This window comes from Primulina eburnea, chromosome 16, assembly GCF_022965805.1.
Source record: "Primulina eburnea isolate SZY01 chromosome 16, ASM2296580v1, whole genome shotgun sequence".
Lineage (NCBI taxonomy): Eukaryota > Viridiplantae > Streptophyta > Magnoliopsida > Lamiales > Gesneriaceae > Primulina > Primulina eburnea.
The window spans coordinates 16,326,271-16,349,004 of NC_133116.1; the positions used below are offsets into that span (position 1 = coordinate 16,326,271).

The window sequence follows — 22,734 nt, forward strand, 5'->3', positions numbered from 1 at the left end:
ACCATCGTTCGTATTTTCGCTTCGAGGGCTAATCAGAAAAGTTCTAGGGATCGTTGTTTGATTTTTCTATCTCTTTTTTTTTTAAGTTCACATTTCACCAAATCACTATCAATGAGTAAAAGTTTGACCACGTGCATTGAACAAAATGTTGATACAGAACTGGTTCATGTTAGACTCTCTCCTTGAAACTACGACTCCTCTCACTCAATACTAGGCATGAAACAATTTTCCGGGTGATCCAAAATCTAACAAATTAATCCGATTATTAAGTGAAACAAGAGTTCTTTGTCTATCAATAGTCTCATCCTACGTTTAAAAGTGTTGTGAAGTGTGTGTGCAACGACGTGAAACAAAACTGACCCACCCCCACACTTTGATAACGACACTGCCCTCAGTGTAACGCAAAATGAAAAGAACGATGAAGACAGTTATATCAAACGAAAGAGAACACTTCCCTGGACAAATGTCGAGTCAGTGGTGAAAATGTGGGATAAATCAGCAACTCCTGAAAAGCACGACAACAAATACACAAGGAAACGTAAAAAGGAAAAGGGGAAGCACACAAACACACGATTGAATTTCAAATGATAATAATTGAATTTCAAATGATAATAATGAGAAAAAACATGTCTGAATACATCAATATCCACATATAAATGAAATGGTGAACTCCAGAAACAAGCAAAAAGTTCTCCAAACATCCAAACAAAATCAAACTACTGCTCGTCCTCTGATCCAAGCTCTAAGTTCATGAATTCATCGAGAGTAGCTCTTTCCCAGGGTGGGGCATATGCGTTGGGAGACTGTTGCTCGACTCGAGCTAAGCGGTTGCGGACGTCGTCCATGCAATCCAGTAAGGATGAGTAGAAGCGGAGCCTGTCTTGAGAGGTGCGCGGTCTAGGGGGTACACCAGCTTGAGGGCCAGTGCGGGCATCCAGTGCGGCGGCGTGTGGGCGGCGATGGAAGTGGAATAGATTTTAGGGCTTTATGGGTTTGGGGAGGAAGAATCGCGATTTTGTTCTAGGAGGTCGCGAAAATAAGAGACACGGACCCTGTGCTGGGGTCCGTGTATAGGTCCGTTCAGACTCGGGAGTTTGGCATTGTTGAAGGTTAAGCACACGGACCCCGTGTAGGGGTCCAGGGTTGGGTCCGGGTAGCCTCGGTATCAGAAAGAAATACAATTTTTTTTTTTTTTTAGGAAAAATATACGACCCAAACCCAAATGTGATGCCATGCATGTACAATTCTATAAATCTAAAGATCAAATTTGACACTCAATAAAGCAAACAAGATGAATGAATTGTACAGAAACTTCCCTGGTCAATTTGAGGTTTTGAAACCGATCGCCCTGATAGATTCTCCCATACTTGAGAAATTCCACCGCCAGTAGATAAATTAACTGCACCACCATTCACTGAGATTAACTCACGAAAAATGCTAGAAAAAACAAAAAGAAAGTAAAATAGAACAAATAAAATAAACTAAAGTATGAAAGAAAAATAAAACTAAACTCTGGGTTGCCTCCAAGTAAGCGCTAAATTTAGAGTCGATAGCCTGACTGTACTCCCTTGATTTAGTTTGGATCATGTAGATCCACTGTTGTCGGCTCATCGGGTATGGCACCACCATGATAAACTTTCAGCCTGTGCCCATTTACTTTGAAAGCTCCATTTGTTGCACTGGTGATCTCCACGGTTCCGTAGGGAAAAACTTGTGTGATAGTGTATGGTCCTGTCCACCGTGAACGCAACTTACCTGGCATCAGTTTCCGACGAGAATTATATAGCAGGACCAGTTGTCCTACCACAAATTCTCGATGGACGATGTTTTGATCATGCCAGCGTTTGGTTTTCTCTTTGTAAAGCTTGGCATTCTCGTAGGCCTCCAACCTAAACTCATCCAATTCATTTAGATGCAGCACTCTCTCGTCACATGTGGCTTTAGCATCAAAATTCAGAAATTTAGTGGCCCAATAAGCCTTATGTTCGAGTTCGACATGTAGGTGACACGATTTCCCATACAAAAATTTAAAAGGAGACATGCCAATGGGGGTTTTAAAAAGCAGTGCGATAAGCCCAAAGTGCATCGTTGAGTTTGCTAGACCATTCTTTCCTTGAAGTACCGACAGTCTTCTCAAGAATGCGTTTGATTTCTCTGTTTGATACCTCGACTTGACCGCTAGTTTGGGCATGGTAAGGTGTTGCCACCTTATGTCGGACCCCATACTTAGCTAATAGACTGTCAAATTGACGATTGCAAAAGTGAGTACCCCCATCGCTAATAATGGCTCTAGGTGTGCCAAAACGAGAAAAAATATTTTTCTTTAAAAATTGAACGACAACCCTAGAGTCATTAGTTTTGCATGCAATAGCCTCCACCCATTTAGACACGTAGTCTACAGCCACCAAAATATACTTATTCCCAAAAGAAACCGGAAACGGACCCATGAAATCGATACCCCAAATATCAAAAATTTCACACACAAAGATATTAGTAAGAGGCAATTCATGTCTCCTAGATATGTTACCTGTGCGCTGACAATCTGGACATTTTGTGACATATGCATGTGCATCCTTAAATAGTGTGGGCCAATAAAAACAAGACTGGAGGACTTTGGACGCAGTTCTAGTTGCCCCAAAATGGCCTCCAGCCGGACCAGCATGACAATGAAACAAAATTTCACTTACCTCTTCTTGGGGAATGCATCTACGAATTATTCCGTCTGCACATATTCTAAACAAATAAGGGTCCTCCCACAAATAATATTTCAAATCTGAGAAAAACTTTTTCTTTTGCAGATATGTAAAATGGGGAGGAATGAACTTACTTGATAGATAATTGACAAAGTCGGCATACCATGGTAAGCTGTCGATTTCAAAGAGTTGTACGTCCGGGAAATCATCCCGAATAATTTCATTACCTGTGTTCGGATTCTCCAGACGCGAGAGATGGTCAGCAACCTGATTCTTTGTTCCCTTCCTATTGATAATCGTCAAGTCAAATTCCTGCAAAAGAAGAATCCAGCGAATTAGTCTTGGCTTTGCATTCTTTTTAGTCATCAAATATTTCAGGGCTGAATGATCGGTATGCACTACAACTTTGCTCCCAATCAAATATGATCTAAACTTATCCAGATACGATCGTCAGGGCTCCTTCGGGGGACTTCTCCCATAGACGGGCTCCCTCTGGGGCCTTGTCCCATAAATGGGCTCCCTCTGGGGCCTTTTCCCTTAAATGAGCTCCCTCTGGGGCCTTTTCCCCTCACGACATCCCCACAAAAATGTAAGTTCCCTTCCTCAACATAAACGGATCCCCGACAAATTATATATCATATATCATATCTTTTGTCACAGTCAATTCACATCCCTCAAAATATTTTTCCTTTTAATTAAAAATCATAAAATATGACAGCTTTCCAAAAATTGCATTTTAGAAATATAAATTGCACAGCTTTACCATAAATCATAAAAATACATATTATCATCAAAACCATCATAATAAATCATAAAATATCATTTTACAAGCATTATAATCCTTCGGGACGCTGCCAAGCGCTTTTCATATTTTCTTAAGCGTAAAAAGACCGTTTTGCCCTTAGACGGAAAAATTCTCGATTTTAACCTTTTCTCACTTTTAATGACATGAGATTATTCTAAATAATTATTTAAGCTTAAATGAATTTTCTCATATTTTTATTTAGCTTAAATCAACGATTTTTAAATTAATCTTTAATTAAGACATATTAACGTGTTTTAATCCCGAATTAAACCAAACCTTAATATAAAATTTCCAAATTAAAAACTTAGACTTTTAATAATTATTTAAGCTTAAATATAATTTTTCATAATTTTATAAAGCATAAAACTAGGCGTTCCAATTAATTCGTTAATTAGTGTTTTGTGAGGCAATTAAATCCCGAAAAATTCCAAAACTCATTATTTTGATCTCAAATTTTTAACATATCATTTTCAGTATTTATTCTACCCTTAGGAGCCATGAACCGCAGCCGTGGACTCATGGTTTCAATTTTAATTATTTAATTTTTGAAATTGACACACAATCGAACCACCCGAGCCATCTCCCAATATACTCGAGCCACGCCCGAGCCACCTCGAGCTAGACCCTAGAAAACCCACCTAGGCACCCTCCTGATCAAGCTCAAGCCCCTAAACCTATCCCTAGCTCGCCCAAAACCCTGCTGGACAGTAGACCAAAATCTGTAGGTGCTGTGCGTGAGCTTCCTTGCACTTCTAGGAATACTAACCCAACTAGGACAACTTCCAGCTGGTTAACCATCAACCCCTCTCGACCCTTACTGACCCTAGACGAGTACCAGACACGAGCCACCCCCAGCCCGAGCCCCTGAGCCACGCACGAAACCCTCCATCAGCAACAAGGCGCGCTTTCTCCATCTGCACGTAGGAGTCCCCTCTCGCATGGGATTACTCTCTGCCAAGCCACCATCGAGTCCTCCACACCCTAGGCATCCCTAGGCCACCACCTGACCCTACACAGACTATCCCAGGCCACTAGACTCACGCACGAACCAACTGAAATCCAGCAGTAGCAGCGCGCTAGCTTTCCCTTGTTCCTAAGGTCTCGGCCCTCATCTCCCTCGAGCCACCACGAGCCCTGGCTGCACCAGGCCCCTTCCTAGCCCTGACCCATCGTCTCTAGACCCTACTGAACTACGTAGACAGAGCCCAACTGAACCGTGAGTCCCTCACCCTCTTCTGCAGAATTTCCATCACTCAACGCGTGGGGGAGAGTCCCACTTCACGTGGACTCTTCCCCAGCCCATGACTCGAGCCCTAGCCCTCCTAGGACTCTCCCTAGGACCTAACCATGACCCTAGCCAAGCCCTAGCCAGCCCTGGCCGAGCCCAGCCCTCCATGCACAGTAACGAGCAACATGAATATTGCACCAACCAATCCCACTGTTCTTCGTTGCTTTGTCCCACAGTTCAAATTCTGAAATTCTCCTACAGTTCCAGCATGTTCTTTGATTAATTTATCATTTTTTGTCCCTAATATATTCATATTTTTTTCATGGTTTGGCAGCGCACTCGTTGGATTCAAAAACGTTTTCAAATTTAGCGCGAAATCGTTAAAACTTTGAAAATACGCAACGTACCTTAAAATAATCGAACCTACTTATTTTTCATGCGTAATCAATTTAATCAAGCATATTATGATTTTCCTGATGTTAAAAGAGTTTAGAAAACGTGCCTTTGCGTTTATAACGATCGATTATTCGATCTTCGGCGAGGGTGCGACGTTGGACGACCGGACAACGAAGAACACAAACTTTTTCTTTCCTCCTATTTTTCGAAAATATTGTGAGTGTGTGCAAGGTGTTCTCGGCTGATGGAGGCTGAATTACGAGGTTTAGAAGGCCTAAAACACTTATTTATAAATAAATTAACTTGCTAATGGGCTTTGTTTTGGGCTTGCAAGTTTAAAGGTAATTGGGCCTTCTTTAAATAATTAAATTGGGCCCAATAACACTTAATTAATTAAAACATAAAAGTTATAAAATTAGTTTGTCAAAAATAATATTTTTGATCTTTTAAAACTAATGTTTGCCCAAAATCGGCTTCTAGGGAAAAATCGAGCTCGACTCGTAAAATAATTCGAACTCCAACATTTTTAGGAAAATTTAAGTCATTTTAATCATATTGATAAGCCTTGCCATTAATTAAAGAAAATAAATATTCTTGTCTTGGTCGTCTCCGGTCTCCTTTTCCCTGCCTATTATCGAATATTCGGGTAAAATCCTTAATTTCATGTAATCATGTCATATAATCATTTAATTATTCAATCATGCATTTACTCATATAATAAATACCATGCTAGCATTTAAAATCAATTAATTAAAACAATTAAGCAATTAAAATAATTTTGCATGCATGTGGTTTACGTGGACTGATTTTTCGGACGTTACAGAAATGATGTAGGATTACGGCAATAAGCTAAAGTATGGTTAGCAATTAAATTCTCCATGACATTTATTGTATAATCTCCAGCCATTTCTGCAAATAAAATGAATTCGAAGTAGATTCTGTAGTAGAGATGAATGTTAGAGAAAACAGTAGTTAGTATACAATAGTCTGAGATCGTAAAAGATGAAATGAGAAGGAAGAGGCGGTTAATATTCAAAATTGTACAGCCTTCAGTGAAAACATAAGGACACGTGTCAATATGTTTGCGGTTGAGTTTTTGAAAAGTTAAAAGTTGAGTGTCAGATACGCCAAAATTTTTAAAAAAATAATGAAAGAGGCGGGCTGTCCAAGCGGTTATTAAAGAAAATCAGAGAGGATTTGTCGTCTTATGATAATATCTACTAGAAGTCATAAAGTTCTAAATATATCCAGCACTTTTATAAATATCAGCAAACACATTGTTTTATCGAAAAGAAAAATCTTCTTCTGCTTATGACATGACACGGAAATATCAGTCATAACAAAAATTATTCCCCCTGAATAAATGCAAATAATAAATAAATATTAAAAGCGAAGATACGAGATCTGAATGAAAGACAGATGACTCTTGATATTCGTGCATGAAATGAAAAGTCAAGTGACTCTTTAGCTTCCTCGAGGCTTACTATAAATACATGCACACACACAAACTAAAACATTTAGACATTTATCAAATCAAAACAAATGGATGGTGCAAGCATTCTCTCGAAGTCTTCTCCAGAGACGGATTCAGCAGATGAGTTTCAGAGTCAACTTACAGCTTCTCGTAAGATGATGTTTGAATACATCCTTTTTCAAGAGATGAAGACATGGAAGAAATTCCTTGACCTGTAATATGATTAATCAGTTAAATTATTCTAAATTATGTTAGAATAAGCTGTTGAATAATCCCTTTCACAAATCAGGATCATGCAAAGAAAGGGGATTATTCCATAGTTTTATAAGGACTAAGCTGCGGAATCATCCCTTTTACAAACCATGACCACGCAAAGAAGGGGATGATTCTAGTAGCTCCTAGTTAGATTCCTGCTGAGGGACTTCAATACTACTGATATCAATAATTGTAATAGCTTAGATAATGTAACGCATCTGGTTTTATAAATGAAATATTTCATTTTGTCATATCTCTTGTTTATCTACTGCTTTTACTTACTGCATAAAAGAAAACAGAAGATAGAAAACAGTAATTCAGATAATTAAACCGAGAACACTACGAAAATAAGAAAACTTATTCTCAGGCAAAGGTTTAGTAAAGATATCTGTTGCTTGTTGATCAATAGAAACATATTCCAGACGGATGTCCTTCTTCTGCACACGATCTCTAATAAAATGATGTCTGATGTCAATGTGCTTTGTTCTGGAATGAGGTACTGCATTATGCGTTATTGCTATAGCAGTGGTATTGTCACAGAATATGGGTGATTCAGAAACTTGAACTCCATTGTCTTTAAGTTGTTGATGTATCCACAGTATTTGAGAGAAGCAACTTCAAGCAGCAAGGTATTCTGCTTCAGCAGTAGACATAGCTATGGAAGTATGCTTTTTACTGAACCAAGAGATCAACCTATCACCAAGAAATTGACAAAAAGCACTTGTTCTTTTTCTATCCAGTTTGCAACCTGCATAGTCAGCATCTGAATATCCAATAAGATTGAAAGAAGAATCATTGGGATACCATAGGCCGACATTTTGAGTACCCTTTAAGTATTTCAGAATACATTTAGCAGCAACATAATGTGATTTCTTAGGGTTAGACAGAAATCTTGCACAAACACAAACCACAAACATAATATCAGGTCTACTGGCAGTAAGATGTAATAATGAACCAATTGGACCACGATTATAATGCCCGAGATTTTATTTTGTTAATTCGCGATTATTGATTTATGAATTGATCTGATTATAGAAGGACCATTCCGAGACATGATTTGGAATAGCATGTGTATTGTGTGGCGTGAGGACAGAAGGTCTCGCGCATAGGCGCACATATGTGCGAGCGAGGCAGAAGGCCTCGCGCATATGCGCGAGAAGATGTGCGCATATGCGTGAGCATGTGATATTGCCAAGTGCCGAGACAGTAGGTCTCGCGCATATGCGCGGGGACAGGGCGTGCATATGCGCGAGAAGTTGGAATGTTGTTCGTCGAGACAGTAGGTCTCGCGAATATGCGCCGATGATGGTCTCGCATATGCGCGAGACGTGCAGCATGAAGAATAAGCCACTTGTTCTTGCCATGCAATAAAAGGATAAATAACTTCATTTCCTTCAAAGTCAGCAGCAAGAAAACCGAGGAATCCATAGGAGAAAGCTTCAAGTTTCTTCCGGTACTAGAATTTGAATTTTAGAAGATCCGACCGTCTAATTTTCAATCCGAATTTAGTTACGTGCTCCTTTCGTCAAAATTTTCAAACGGATGTAAGTTTTCTTATGTTCTAGCATGGTTTGAAAATATGGTATTGAAGGAATCATGATATGATTGATATTATCTGCTCCTGAGATTGTGACAATAGTATAATCGAAACAGGATCGAAGAACGGATACCGTTTGACATTGTTATGATTTTTCAGATTTGATTCGATTGAGATTATAGAGATTTGATATCAGATAGAGTTTTTTATTGATTATGAGTTATTGAGATTGATGTCTATTGAGATTGATGTCTATTGATATTATATTGCCGGTGTTTCGAGATTGTACCGTTATGCCGTCAGAATTTGATAAGATTGAGATGTTTTGATTTGAGTTGTGTGTTGACACAATATATTTCGAATGTCATTGATAGATTGAGTATTGACAACTTCGAATTCAAGACTTCGACTTGTCAGATCGACAAAATAAAGGTATAAATCAATTAACCGGGAGATACGATTCGAGTTAGATTTGACTTGAGTTTCCCAAAACCACATACTTGCTTTTTATTTTTTTAATACCTTTTTATTACTTGAATGTGTATGCTTATTCTATTGATTTATAGAAAAGCAGAGAATAGAAAATAGATATCGAGAACGAGTGTTTGGTAGATGTGCCTAGTCTTTGGCAGAGGTGCCAAGACAATGGATGTTTGGTTTGTATTGATGTGCTTAGCAGTAGATCGATTCTTATTGCAGAGATTCGATATAATATGCCAACGTTCGGGAACCGGGATCCCTAGTCTAGAAAAGATTCGAGTCAGATATGTAAGAATCAAAGAGTTTGATTTACAGTTTTATATAGTTTCATGTTTCAGATTTGATACATATTATTGATAACAGTTATATGCTTTTGTATATGTTTATATGAAATGCATGTATACTTGGTTTATACTAGGAATTATATTCTCACCGAAGTTATCCGGCTGTTGTTGTGTTTGTATGTGTGCATGATAATAGGTGGGACATGATCAGGGTCAAGAAGAGGATGAGAGATCAAGATTAGATTGGAGATCCATACTTAGAAGTAGATTTGATTTTCAACACTGGATGTAGCTGTTGAACAATAGTTGGTTATGATTTTATTTTGTATAAGACTTGTACTTTGGATCATGTTGTAGATATTAAACTTTATCTTGTAAATAAGATAAGATTGATTATTATAGGTTGCGCATTTATGTATTTTTTTAAAAAAAATTAGACCCATATTATGTAATTGATCCATTTAATCCCAAAGACGATTTAAGAAGATGAATTAGGTTCAGGTCCCCACCGCAGGTGGTATCAGAGCAGTAGGTTCCTTAGACTGAGATAGAAGAGAGTGAGCGGGGCAGATTGAATTTTCTTTCTTGCTTTTTTGGTGCTAGCATATGATTGATTATGATGTTGAGTTACATATGTTATATGCTAATATCACATTATGTTTTACTGTTTTATTACATGTTTACCTGATTATTTGATTTGATTGAAAACATGTATTATTCAAGAATGAATCAGAAACGATTCTTGATCAGAGGTAAGATGATCAGAGGAGGACTGAGACAGATTGATCAAATTTGATTTCTAACCGTTTTGATAATCAGATATGTCTCCTCGAAGAATCCCAGAACATGGTAGTACCTCAACTAATTCGATGGATGTTACAGCGACACCGATGGATACACTGCTGAAGAAATTTCAGTCGTTTAAACCACCGACTCTGAAGGGCATTGAGACTTCTGTTGACTGCGAGAGTTTGCTAGATGACATCGAAATGTTATTTGATTCACTTGATTACACAGGATGAGCGTAGAGTCAGATTGATTGGGCACCAGTTGCATGATGTTGCAAAGAATTGGTGGCTTACGAGAACAGGGCTTTGGAGCAAAGAGGTACAGTTATTGCTTCGAAGATCTTTAAGACTGAATTTTATCAACGATTCTTCCCAGTATCGTACAGAAAAGACAGAAGTCAGATTGAATATTGAAGAATATGTGGCCAAATTCTCTACCTTGCTGCGTTATGCTCCACAAGTTGCTGAGAATAACGAAGTAGTGACTGATCAGTTCATCAATGGGTTTAATCCCGAGATCTTTACATTGGTGAACATAGGGCGATCGAATAATTAATCCGATGCTTTGAAGAGAGCAAAAGGAGCTGAAGCAGGCCTGATCAGACAAAAGGGAGCTTTGTATGTTGCACCAACACCGAAACAACAACAACCTTCTACTCAGTTCCACCAACCCCCTCCCAGATTTGAGATTGGCAGTAGTAGCAGTGGAAAGAGATAATTTCAAAGCCAGAAGGAAAAAATTTAAGAATTCTGGTAGTAGTTCATCTAGCTCCAGTGGTTCATGACAGAGCCAGAGTTATACCAGGGTCTATTGCAGAACTTGTGGAGGAAGACATCCCATCGAGCAATGCCAAGGAGTCTTTGGTAGTTGCAATATCTGTAGACAGTAGGGAAATTTTTCCAGAGTTTGTCCACAACGAGGTTCTCAAAGATCCCAGGGAGCATAGTCATCTGGTTCAGTGGCTCAGCCTGATAGACGATCATCAGCCGTTCACTTGTTCCAGCTAGCACCTGTCCAGTCATAGCCAAGGCCAAGAGGAAGCCAGACTGTTAGCAAACCTCCGAGACACCACGCTAGAATGTTTGCATTGACTGAAGAACAGGCCCAAGAAGCACCAAATGATGTTGTTGCAGGTAACTGTTCTCTTTGCGGTTATCCTGCTTATGTATTGATTGATACGGGTGCATCTCATACTTTTATATTTGAGCGATTTGCATTGATACATGCTTTGCCTGTTGAGTCATTATCTACTGTAGTATCGGTCTCTTCAACTTTGGGGAGATGTCTTATATCAGTGAATTTTGTTAGACATTGTATGCTACAGTATGACGGGCATGAGATTGAGTTAGATTGTATTGTACTTGGGTTGTCTGATTTTGACTGTATTATTGGTATCGATATGCTGACCAAGTACAGAGCTACCGTAGATTGTTTCCAGAAAATCGTAAGATTCAGACCTGATATGGCTGACGAATAGAAATTGTTGGAAACTAAGTTTTGGTAGTTTGACAAACTAAGAATTTAAACTTATTGGAATAACTGATCAAAGGAGAATGAGCTTAACTAACTAAAATCATAAAACTGATAGTTGCCAATATTAATGCGTACATTATCAACGGAAACTGAAGCCAGCTGAATTTATCTACGTCGAACTGATCAGTTGGAAACTGATCAGTGGAGCATAATCTAACTGACTGATAAGTTGAAACAATCAGTTATAAGCTTTCCAGCAGAGTGTTTTTCAGCTGATCTCTAAGTTGTACACGTCATCAGTTGAGAATGACAACCGACAAATAGTACAAACAGACTGCAACTCGTAGTGGAACGCCGCATTTCAGAGTCTACAGTGTACAAATTTGAGAAGAATGATGACGTGGCAATCAGCGTCTATAAAGAATCAAATTGTATTTATTGTTACCTTTGAAGAGATGTTTATAAATAGGCGAGAAGAGCAGTTGAAAAAATAAAAAGCTTCTATTCATCTTGCTGTTACGTTGCTCAAGAACATTCACAAGCTCACAGTTATCAGAAATATCAATAGCATTCAAGGATATATTTCGAGCTTAAATAGCACAAGTCATTTGTTGTATATTCATTCAATTTGTGCTAAGATCAGTTTACGAACTGTAAGAAAATTGTATACTAAAAGTTTCAGTTTTGGCACTGTTAAGTCCAAAACTGAAGTGGGTCTATACAATCTTGTATTGATCAAATTCTTTTAGTGTATATCCTATCTTTGTGATAGAATGTGTGACATAGGAGGGATTCAATCTCCGAACATCCATAAACTCTTGTTTGTCATTTTATTTCAGTTACATATTCTATCTTTCAGTCACTTTACTTCCGCAACTGTTTTCTCAGTTAAACTGATTGTCATTGACTGACAAGATTTCCAGTTTCAGTTTCTTACAAAACTGACACTATATTTTTCAAAAGCTACATAATCGAAAGTGTTTATTCAACCCCGCCTTCTAAATACTTATTCCAGTAGTCAACCGATCGAACAAGTGGTATCAGAGCACATTTACATCTTGTCTAAGAATACTTTCATTCACAAAACTGATTACCATGGCATCTTTCACTAAAATCCATATGTTTTCCAGAGAATACTTCGATGATTGGAAAATTACGATGTGGGCTTACTTAGCTGTAGAAGATGATGACATGTGGTATGTCATCACTGAAGGTCCTATGAAAATATTGAAAGCCAACAAAGCAGTTGCCATCACCGATGGGGCACCTCATAGGATTGAAAAGCCCAGAGATGAATGGACAGCAGAGGATAAAAGAAAAGAAAATTTGGACAACGTGGCCAAGGATATTATACAAAACGCTGGATAAAGTCATATTCAATAAAATCAAGATGTGTAAAACCAGCAAAGAAATATGAGAAAAGTTGATCCAGTTATGCGAAGGCAATGAGCAGACAAAGGAAAACAAATTATCAGTTGCCGTTCAGAAGTTTGACAACATAAAGATGAAAGCTGGTGAATCTATGCATGACTATGATGAAAGGATCAGTGGAATCATCAATGAGCTGAATGCACTAGGAAAAGTGTATTCAAATAAAGAAGTAGCACTGAAGGTTATTAGAGGTCTTCTCAAGGAGTGGTATGTGAAGACTATGGCTATGAGGGAGTCGAAGGATCTCAACAAGATCAAACTCCACGACTTGTTTGCCGATCTTAAGGCTTACGAGTTTGAATTGCATACCAGAGAAGGAGAGCCTTCTACAACATCTGCAACGACAGCTTTAACTGCAGTCAGACAGGAGAAAACTGGTTCAGCTGACAAAACTACTGATCAATTGAGAAATGATGCAATGTCATTGTATATCAAGAAATTTGCAAGATACATGGGAAATAATCAAGGAAACTTTCAGAAGCAATTTCAAAAGAACCAGACAAAGAAGAATCCTATTTGTGTTACAACTGTGGTAAACCTGATCACTTCATAGCTGACTGTTCTAAACCAAAGAAGGATAGTCGAGGGTCAACTGATAAAGGGAAGAAGTCACTATGATCACAGAAGAAGGACTAAGGTTGAGAAAAAATCATCCAGAAAGAAGCATAATGTGCTCTTAGCTGAAGTGAGCAAATCCAAATGGGCTGAAACCGATAGTGATGAATCAGAACCAGATAGCTCAAGCAGCTCAACTGAAGATGAAGAAGAAGTAAAATGTCTAATGGCAGATGGTGTCCAACTGGAATCAGCTAGCGAACAGGTATTTTATTTTAGCTCAACTGATTTTACACGATAGGAACTCATTACCACCCTGCATGACATGATAAATGAGTATCAAAAACTTGCTCGCCCATTCGAGAAAGTCAAAGCTGAGCGAAATGACCCCAAAGAAAATAAACTGAAACTGAAGAATCAGTTGAAGTGTTTAATCTAAAAGGGGAAATCGCAAAGCAGAAAGCTGAACTGAGTGAGAATCAAGCCTTGATATGTCAGTTGAAAATAAACAAGATTGGAACAAGTCGTGAGTTATTTTAACTGAAATGCATAATGCTCAAAAATCAGTTGATGCTAAAACTGGTTTGGGATTTAAAAATCAAATTGATTATTCTGCAAATGATGCTCAGCCAAAATTGAATAAAGGTAAAGGAAAATATATTACCTTTGTAAATCAATAGTGGAAAATGAATTTTCAGAGCCAAGTAAACCGGCTGTTCAAAAGATCGAAAGTAAGAACAAAGGAAAAAGGTAAGGTATTGGATATGGCTATGAGAGTTCAACTTACTCAAGTAACTGGTCAATTAAACGATTCAGTTACAAAAGACAGTATTCTAGGAATGGCTATTACAATTACTACAACCAAAAGCCAGTTTAGAAATGATATCAAATGAACAGTAAGTTGAAAAAGGACAAAAATCATATTGTTTCTTCCTAATTTCACACACCCAACAACCAAAGCCTGGAAAAGTTATCTAGAACACTGCAATTGGAAGGTCAGTTAGACAGATCCAAGTCTGGGTTCCTAAAGGACTTGTAACGTACCGTAATTTTACTATTTAAAATTTGCGGAAAAATTTAAATTTTTTTAAATAAACATGAACGTTCAAAATTCGATAAAATAACTGTACGTCTCAACCATTTGTTGCAAACAAAGATCTAAAAATAGAGTTTTGACAAAAGCGTTTGAACATTTATATAAAAACTTCAAAACATGGGCGGTCCTTGGGTTTAGCCTCCCGCTCAGTCCAAGCCAGCTCCTCGGTCAACACCTTCACCCTCCTCATAAACATCCTCACCTGCATCGATCAAGTCTAGTGAGTCTAAAGACTCAACACGTATAAACTGATAGTAACGAGTAGTAAATAATAAAATCACATGCAACTTTAAATAGGACATACATACTTAAAACTTGAACTTGCTTGATAAACCTGAGCATACGTACATACATACTTAGACGTGCCATAAACATTTCGTAAACATGCTTGCATACTTGAACATACATGAACATACATACTTCATCATTTTGCGTAGAGGATGTTTCAAAGCAAGTGACCCATAACATATTTCGCCTGATCAGACTAAACCACAGTACTGGGCTGACAGGGACGTATCCACTGCCACATACATGAGATCCCCGTTCATGATTTAACGGGCTGATTGGTCCACATTCATAATTTAACGCTTTCCAATCACGATCTAAACCCGTTCATAATTTAACGGGGTGGAGAGGTCCTCGGCCACGTTCACCGATTTCCAAACCCATTAATAATTTGGTCACAAGACATTTAGCATACCTCAAAAACTTGAAATATTTTCTTTTGCACGTCAACATACTTACTTGGCGTTGAGGGATTCATTGGATTTCACTTGGGGCCGCTACTGCACATACTAACATGAATTTTAAATACTTAAATTGCATGTCTTAGACGTAGGTACTCGAGCTCACCACCAAAGTGAATAAGTAGCCTATGACATTCTACATTCTAGTTCGCTCCGACTTGACCTCGTTTAATCATCGTACTAAACCATGACATAAAACCACAAAACAAATCCTATATTTTTACATAAATAAATTTTAACCATGGTGCTAAACCATGATATAGAACCCCGAAGCAATCCTAAAAAAAAAAATTTATTTTTTTTTTTGTAAAAGGGTACACGGACCCCGTGTAGGGGTCCGTGTACGGGTCCGGGTAGGCACTGGAATTTCGTATTTTTGAAGGAAAACAGACACGGACTCCGTGTAGGGTCCGGGAAGGGTCCGGGTAGGCACTGGACTTGCAAACTCACGAAAATTCACTAACTTATTCATTCACTCTTTCAATCCAAGCCTAAGGACCATGAACCAACACCTCAAGACTCATCCTAGGATTATTACATTGATTCAAACCATACAAACACCCCGAACGTTCCCAAAATCGACAAGTAACTTCAATACAACAATAACCCGCAATTCGGCATCGTTTCGCTTCCTACGACTTCTATTACATCAAGCCAATCCCGACCCAAACGAACCACCAAATAACACCTAAATACTTCTCATAACATATCTAAATGCAGTAGCACAAGCCCGTCGATGCCCAACAAAGCCTGCAACAAATAACTTCAAGAACATATCACTAACATAATTTTCAGGAAACAATTTGAGCAGTCCCACGAAAACGGTCATAACCCCTCAATTTTATCCAAATATTTCAAATTTTATATCAAATCGAAGGTACAAAAAATTCTACAATTTTCACGTTGAAAGTTTTCTCGGAATCACGACCGAAAAGTCGCAGTTTTAAAAATGATAGAAAAAACGAGTTTTCAGATCTAAAATTATCTCAAAATGATCCGAACCGTTTTCCGCTCAAACGAAGAACGTCACACATATATTTTTATGCATAAAAAATGCAACACATAATATGACATGATCGATGCAACAAAAGAAAGATTATACGTGCCTTTTGATGATAAACTTTACCGACAGCGATACCGAAGCGGAGAAAGAAGCGAGGTTGATCCGGGACGATGGTGGCTCGATTATCTTGCAATAAAATCGCCGAAAACTTGCTGGAAAATAGAGGGGAAGGGGGCGGCTGCTTGTTCTCTCAAGAACCCTAAGTTTTCTTTCTTTAAAAATCTGAAAATGAATGTGTAAGTGTGTTGTTGTTTTAGTGTGTGTAAAAACGTGTAAGTGTGTGTGAGTGTGTGTACGTTGTGTTGGTTTTTGATTAGGAGAAATTAGTGCTAATAATTGATAAAAATACTAATAAAGGTTAATCCACACTGATTTTAACAAGACTCTTAAATTAAAATAACACCCACCAAAATGCTAATTTTAAAAGTTTTAAACTCTTAAAGTTACCAACTAAATGATTTAGGCTCAAAGATGCTAAAACTAAATAAATCATTAAATTGCCCCATGCTCAACTTAAAATAAATACCACACTTTCAAATTGCCAAAAATCGTCACCGGTCTTTTCCTCTATCCCGCCTCGAATAATCGCCTAAAACATGAAACTGGAAAAACATTTTAACGTGCATCATAAACTCGAATAATTTAAAATAATGCATTTAAATAAATCATGCATGGCTTAAAACTCATTTTAAAATTAGTTAAATGATTTAATAATTAAATAACTGCATGGTTATACGTGTACTGAATTTGGGCACTACAGTTCCTCCCCCACTTATAAAAATTTCGTCCTCGAAATTAAGTCTTACCGAACAATTCCGGGTAGCGGATTCTCATGTCTGCTTCAGTCTCCCAAGTGGCCTCCTCCACTGATTGGTTTAGCCACCGGACTTTGACCAACTTGGTCACTTTGTTCCGAAGTCTACGCTCCTGTCTGTCTAGGATTTGGACGGGCTTTCCTCTTATGACAGGTCTGGAGCCAACTGCAACGGCTCGTAGCTCAGAACATGCGAAGGATTAGCTAGATACTTCCTTAGCATCGAGACGTGGAACACATTGTGTACCCCGGCCAGATTCGGAGGAAGGGCAACACGATAAGCTAGTGTCCCAACTCTGTAAAGAATCTCAAACGGCCCAATAAACCTCGGACTTAGCTTGCCTCTTTTCCCGAATCTCATAACACCCTTCATGGGCGCTATCTTTACAAAAACGTGATCGCCTACGGCAAACTGAGATCTCTCCTTCTCTATATCATAGCTCTTTTGGCGACTCTGGGCGGTCTTCATTCTGTCTCGAATCTTGACCACCACATCTGCATCTGCTGAACTATCTCCGGACCAAGTTCTGCTCTTTCACCAACCTCATCCCAATGAACTGGTGATCTGCACTTCCGTCCGTACAACGCCTCGGGGGCCATACCTATAGATGCTTGGAAACTGTTGTTATAGGTAAATCCACTAAGGTAAATTTGATTCCCAGTTCCCTGGAAATCAATCATGGCCCGCAATAAATCCTCCAAAATCGAATCACTCGCTCAGACTGGCATCTGTCTGCGGGTGAAAAGCTATACTGAAAAGCAATTTCGTCCCCATGGCTGCATGTAAGCTCTTCCAAAAGGACGATGTAAACCTTGGGTCCCTGTCGGACACAATAGAAACTGGGACTCCATGCAATCGGACTATCTCCTTGATATAGAGCTCCGCATACTGCGTCATAGAGAAAGTCGTCTTCACTGGCAAGAAGTGTGCTGAATTTGTGAGTCGGTCCACTATAACCCAAATAGAATTAAATACTCTGACTGACCTTGGCAGACCAACCACAAAGTCCGTGGTAACATTCTCCCATTTCCACTCTGGGATGGGGAGTGGCTTAACCAATCCTGCTGGCCTCTGATGCTCTGCCTTCACCTGCTGACAATGAGGCATTCAGACACAAATCTGCGGATGTCTCACTTCATCCCTGGCCACCAATACAGAATCTGTAGGTCCTTACACATCTTGGTACCTCCTGGGTGAATAGAATACGGAGATGCGTGTGCCTCTGTCAGAATATCCTCTGTGATCGAATCAACACTAGGCACCCACATTCTATCTCTGTACCTCACAATATCATTGAAACTGTGTAGAGAACCTTCCCTTGGCTTCATCCTTCAGCCTCCATTTCTGTAACTGCTCATCTAAAGGCTGACCTGTACGAATACGGTCTAACAAGGAAGATTGGACTGTCAGATTAGACAGCCTCGGAGCTCTACCCTTGCGAAAACTTCTAAACCAAACTTCTGAATCTCAGATTGAAGAGGTCTCTGCACTGACAATTGAGCTATGACTGCAACTTTCCGGCTCAAGGCATCTGCCACTACATTAGCTTTCCCCGGATGGTAGCTAATCTCGCAGTTGTAGTCTTTCACTAACTCCAACCACCGTCTCTGCCTCAAATTCAGTTCTTTCTGTGTGAAGAAATACTTGAGATTCTGGTGATCCGTGAATATCTGGCACTTCTCGCCGTACAAGTAGTGTCTCCAAATCTTCAATGCAAAGACGACGGCGGCAAATTCTAAGTCATGCGTCGGATAATTCTTCTCATGCACCTTTAACTGTCTGGAAGCATAAGCTATCACCCGACCCTGCTGCATCAAGACTGCGCCTAAACCGAGCTTAGACGCATCGGTGTATAACACAAATTCCCTTGCCCTGATGGCATGGCTAACACTGACCCTGAAATAAGGGCTTGCTTCAACGTATCGAAGCTCTTCTGAAATTCATCATTCTACACAAACTTAGCATTCTTTTTGGTCAGTGCCGTGAGTGGCACTGCTATCGATGAAAATCCTTGGATGAACTTACGGTAGTAACCGGCTAAATCCAGAAAATGCGGATTTCCGATGCATTCTTCGGTTCAACCCAATCCTTAACTGCCGCTACCTTGGTTGGATCCACCTCAATTCCACTGCTAGAAATAATATGACACAAAAACGCTATCTTCTCCAACCAAAACTCGCACTTACTGAACTTCGAAACAACTTACGACCCTGCAAAACCTGCAACACTGTCCTCAAATGCTGGTATGCTCCTCATGGCTCTTCGAGTAAATGAGAATATTGTCAATGAATACTATGACGAAATGATCAAGGTAAGGCTGAAATACTCGGTTCATTAGGTCCATGAAAATAGCTGGGGCGTTCGTCAGTCTGAATGGCATTACTAAGAACTCGTAATGCCCATATCTGGTTCTGAAGGCTGTTTTGTGCACATCTGCATCTTTCACCTTCAGCTGGTGATATCCTGATCGAAGATCTATCTTAGAGAACACTGAGCTCCCTGCAACTGATCAAACAAGTCTTCGATCCTATGAAGTGGGTACTTGTTCTTTATCGTTACCTTGTTCAACTCTCGGTAATCGATGCACAACCTCATACTCCCATCCTTCTTTTCACAAAGAGCACTGGCGCGCCCCACGGTGAGAAACTAGGGCGGATAAACTCCTTGTCGAGGCTCCTGAATCTGCTGCTTGAGTTCTAACATTTCAACTGGAGCTAATCGATACGGTGCCTTAGAGATTGGCACAGTGCCTGGCATAAGATTGATTGCAAACTCCACCTCTCTCTCCAGTGGAAGGCCTGTGACGTCACCAGAAAAGACGTCTGAGAATTCTCTGACTACTAACACCTCTGATAAAGACGGAGTGGGTATGTCAAGTGCAAAATAATGCTGGCCAAGAAGGCCTGACACCCCTTAGAAATAAGTCTCCTAGCCTGCATGCAAGAGATCAGCGAGGGAAACTTCTCCATCAGGCTGGTTCAAAAAGAAATTACTCCATGCCAGGCGGTCTAACAAATGCCGACCTCTTCTGAAAATCAATCAGAACTATGTTCTTCGTCAGCCAATCCATTCCTAAAATAATGTCGAATTCTGGCATCGGCAAGACGATCAAATCAGCATACACCAGGTAGCCGTGCAATTCTAGATCAATGTCTCTGACCACACTAGTAGCTGACAGCTCTTCCCCTGATGGGACTTGTGAGGCCCGGGGCCGAAGAGGGCGGGGGGTGATCGCCGGTTCCATCAGTTGCACGGACAATGAGCGGCTCCTGGAAAGCTTCTAGGTGGAGGGAACATGAATGAACCGACCCACACGAGAATGAGAGGGATTCCGAGACTGTTCAATGTAATGGACTGTACAGTTGAAGAGGGCTTAAAAGATTTGATTGGTACTACTCATGTCACGAAGGTGCTTCTTTTCGGTAGCTCATCACATAAGAATTTAAAAGTTAAGCGTGTTTGACTTGGGGCAATTTGGGATGGGTGACCTCCTGGGAAGTTTCCCAGGGTGCGTGTGAGTGAGGACATAAGCACGCTGGAAAGACTCGTTTTGATACAGTGAGGACAGTCGTCGAATCTGGGGCGTTACAAGTGGTATCAGAGCCGACTTCTCTTAGTAAGGTGTGGTTCGGGGACGAACCAAGCGGAAGCAGGTGGGCATGTGAGACCCGGGGCCGAAGAGGGCGGGGGGTGATCGCCGGTGCCATCAGTTGCACGGACAATGAGCGGCTCCTGGTAAGCTTATAGGTGGAGGGAACATGAATGAACCGACCCACACGGGAATGAGAGGGATTCCAAGACTGTTCAATGTAATGGACTGTACAGTTGAAGAGGGCTTAAAAGATTTGATTGGTACTACTCATATCACGAAGGTGCATCTTCTTTCGGTAGCTCATCACATAAGAACTTCAAAGTTAAGCGTGCTTGACTTGGGGCAATTTTGGGATGGGTGACCTCCTGGGAAGTTTCCCAGGGTGCGTGTGAGTGAGAACACAAGCACGCTGGAAAGACTCGTCTTGATACAGTGAGGACAGTCGTCGAATCTGGGGCGTTACAGGACTGTCACGGAATAATTCACGTCGAGTCCAATGGTCTTGATATCCAAGTGACTAGCAAATGTTTTCGAAATGAAAGAATGGGTGGCTCCTGAATCTATCAAGGCCTGAGTGACTAATCTCTTAATGAAAATATTTTCTGAGAGACGCTAGCACAACACAAACTTATATCCCAAAAATTCTTACATTAACCTCAAACATAGTAGAAAATTATTATTCCAAATTACTCAAAATATTACTAGCACCTTAATAATCCCAAATAAAATTCCACATGCAAGGAAAAAATTTAAAACTGTACTGAGTTAAACAGGTTACCGGTTAACAGTGTAGTATCTGGGCTCGCCTCCTGTGCATGCATGGCGAATACTCTGCCCTGAGTAGGCTGCTTCCACTGTGGGCACTCCTTCAGCATGTGGTCACTGGCCCCACATTTGAAACATTTTCTGGATCCCCATAAGCATGGTCCGGGATGCTGGCGATTACATTTCTAACACACTGGGAAATTCCGGGTTTCTGAGGCGCCACCTACTGTTGTATCGGACCCTTACCTTTCGGTGTTCCCTGATAGGGTTTCTTCCCCGACGGTCCCTGAAACGGCCTCTTAAACTGAGGTCTCTGCTGTTGCTGCTGGTGGTGTTGCGGTGGTGCCTGATAGGGCCTCTTGCACTGCCTGTCCATCTCGATATCTCTCAGATCTTGCTCTGCAGCCAATGCTCTAGATATTGCGACTGCATAGCTAGTAGGACCAGCTACTCGGACGTCACGGCGCAAGATAGGCCGCAAACCATTCAAGAAATACCTCAACTTTGCCTGGACATCATTCTCAATGAGGGGTATGAAGTGACACCCTCTCTCAAACTTCCTAACAAATTCTGCAACACTATTGTCACCCTGATGCAGTGTCATAAACTCGCTGGTTAGGTGAGAGCGTACTTCCTCAGTGAAGTACTTGGAATAAAGACGTCCTTGAAACCATTCCAAGGCAGCACCTGCAAGTTGACTGCCACTGATGTGCTCTCCCACCACGGCCTGGCGTCCCCTGTCAGAAGGAACGTGGCACACCTGACCCTATCTGCATCAGTCAGTTCCATGAAGTCGAAGATTACCTCGATGGACTTAATCAATCCATCGGCTATCATCGGGTAGGTGGTACCCAAAAACTCCTTAGGACTCATCCTCCTAAACCTTTCGTACACTGCCTCAGGTCGGGGCCTCGCCCCTGCATCAACTGCAGCCTGGTTCCACGCAAACTGTGCGAAGAACTGAGTCATGCCTGCAAGCATCTGTGCCTGCATGTCTGGGGTGGGGGTGGAGGATTGGCCCTCTCCTCACCCCGAGGCTCTTGGCCCTCTTCCCTTGATTCACGATCAACCACATGTCTAGGAGGCATTATGTTCCAACAATTTACCCAACACGTAAACCCAATATGCATGAACATGATATCAATGACATAAGATGCACGTACTACAACTTTAAATTATTCTCATGCTGAAATCAGAACTTAATGCTTACTACATAACATAAATTTGAAACCTTAAAACTTACAGACTTGAGGTGTG

The 22,734-nt window shown here is 40.3% G+C and overlaps 1 protein-coding gene across 1 annotated transcript; it reads right to left on the minus strand.

Moving 5' to 3' along the window:
- Positions 1-1,573: 1,573 nt before the first annotated feature.
- On the minus strand, positions 1,574-2,224 carry LOC140816076 (uncharacterized). Its single transcript, XM_073175141.1, has one exon. It carries the CDS (start codon positions 2,222-2,224, stop codon positions 1,574-1,576), a length of 651 nt encoding a protein of 216 aa, XP_073031242.1.
- Positions 2,225-22,734: the final 20,510 nt, after the last annotated feature.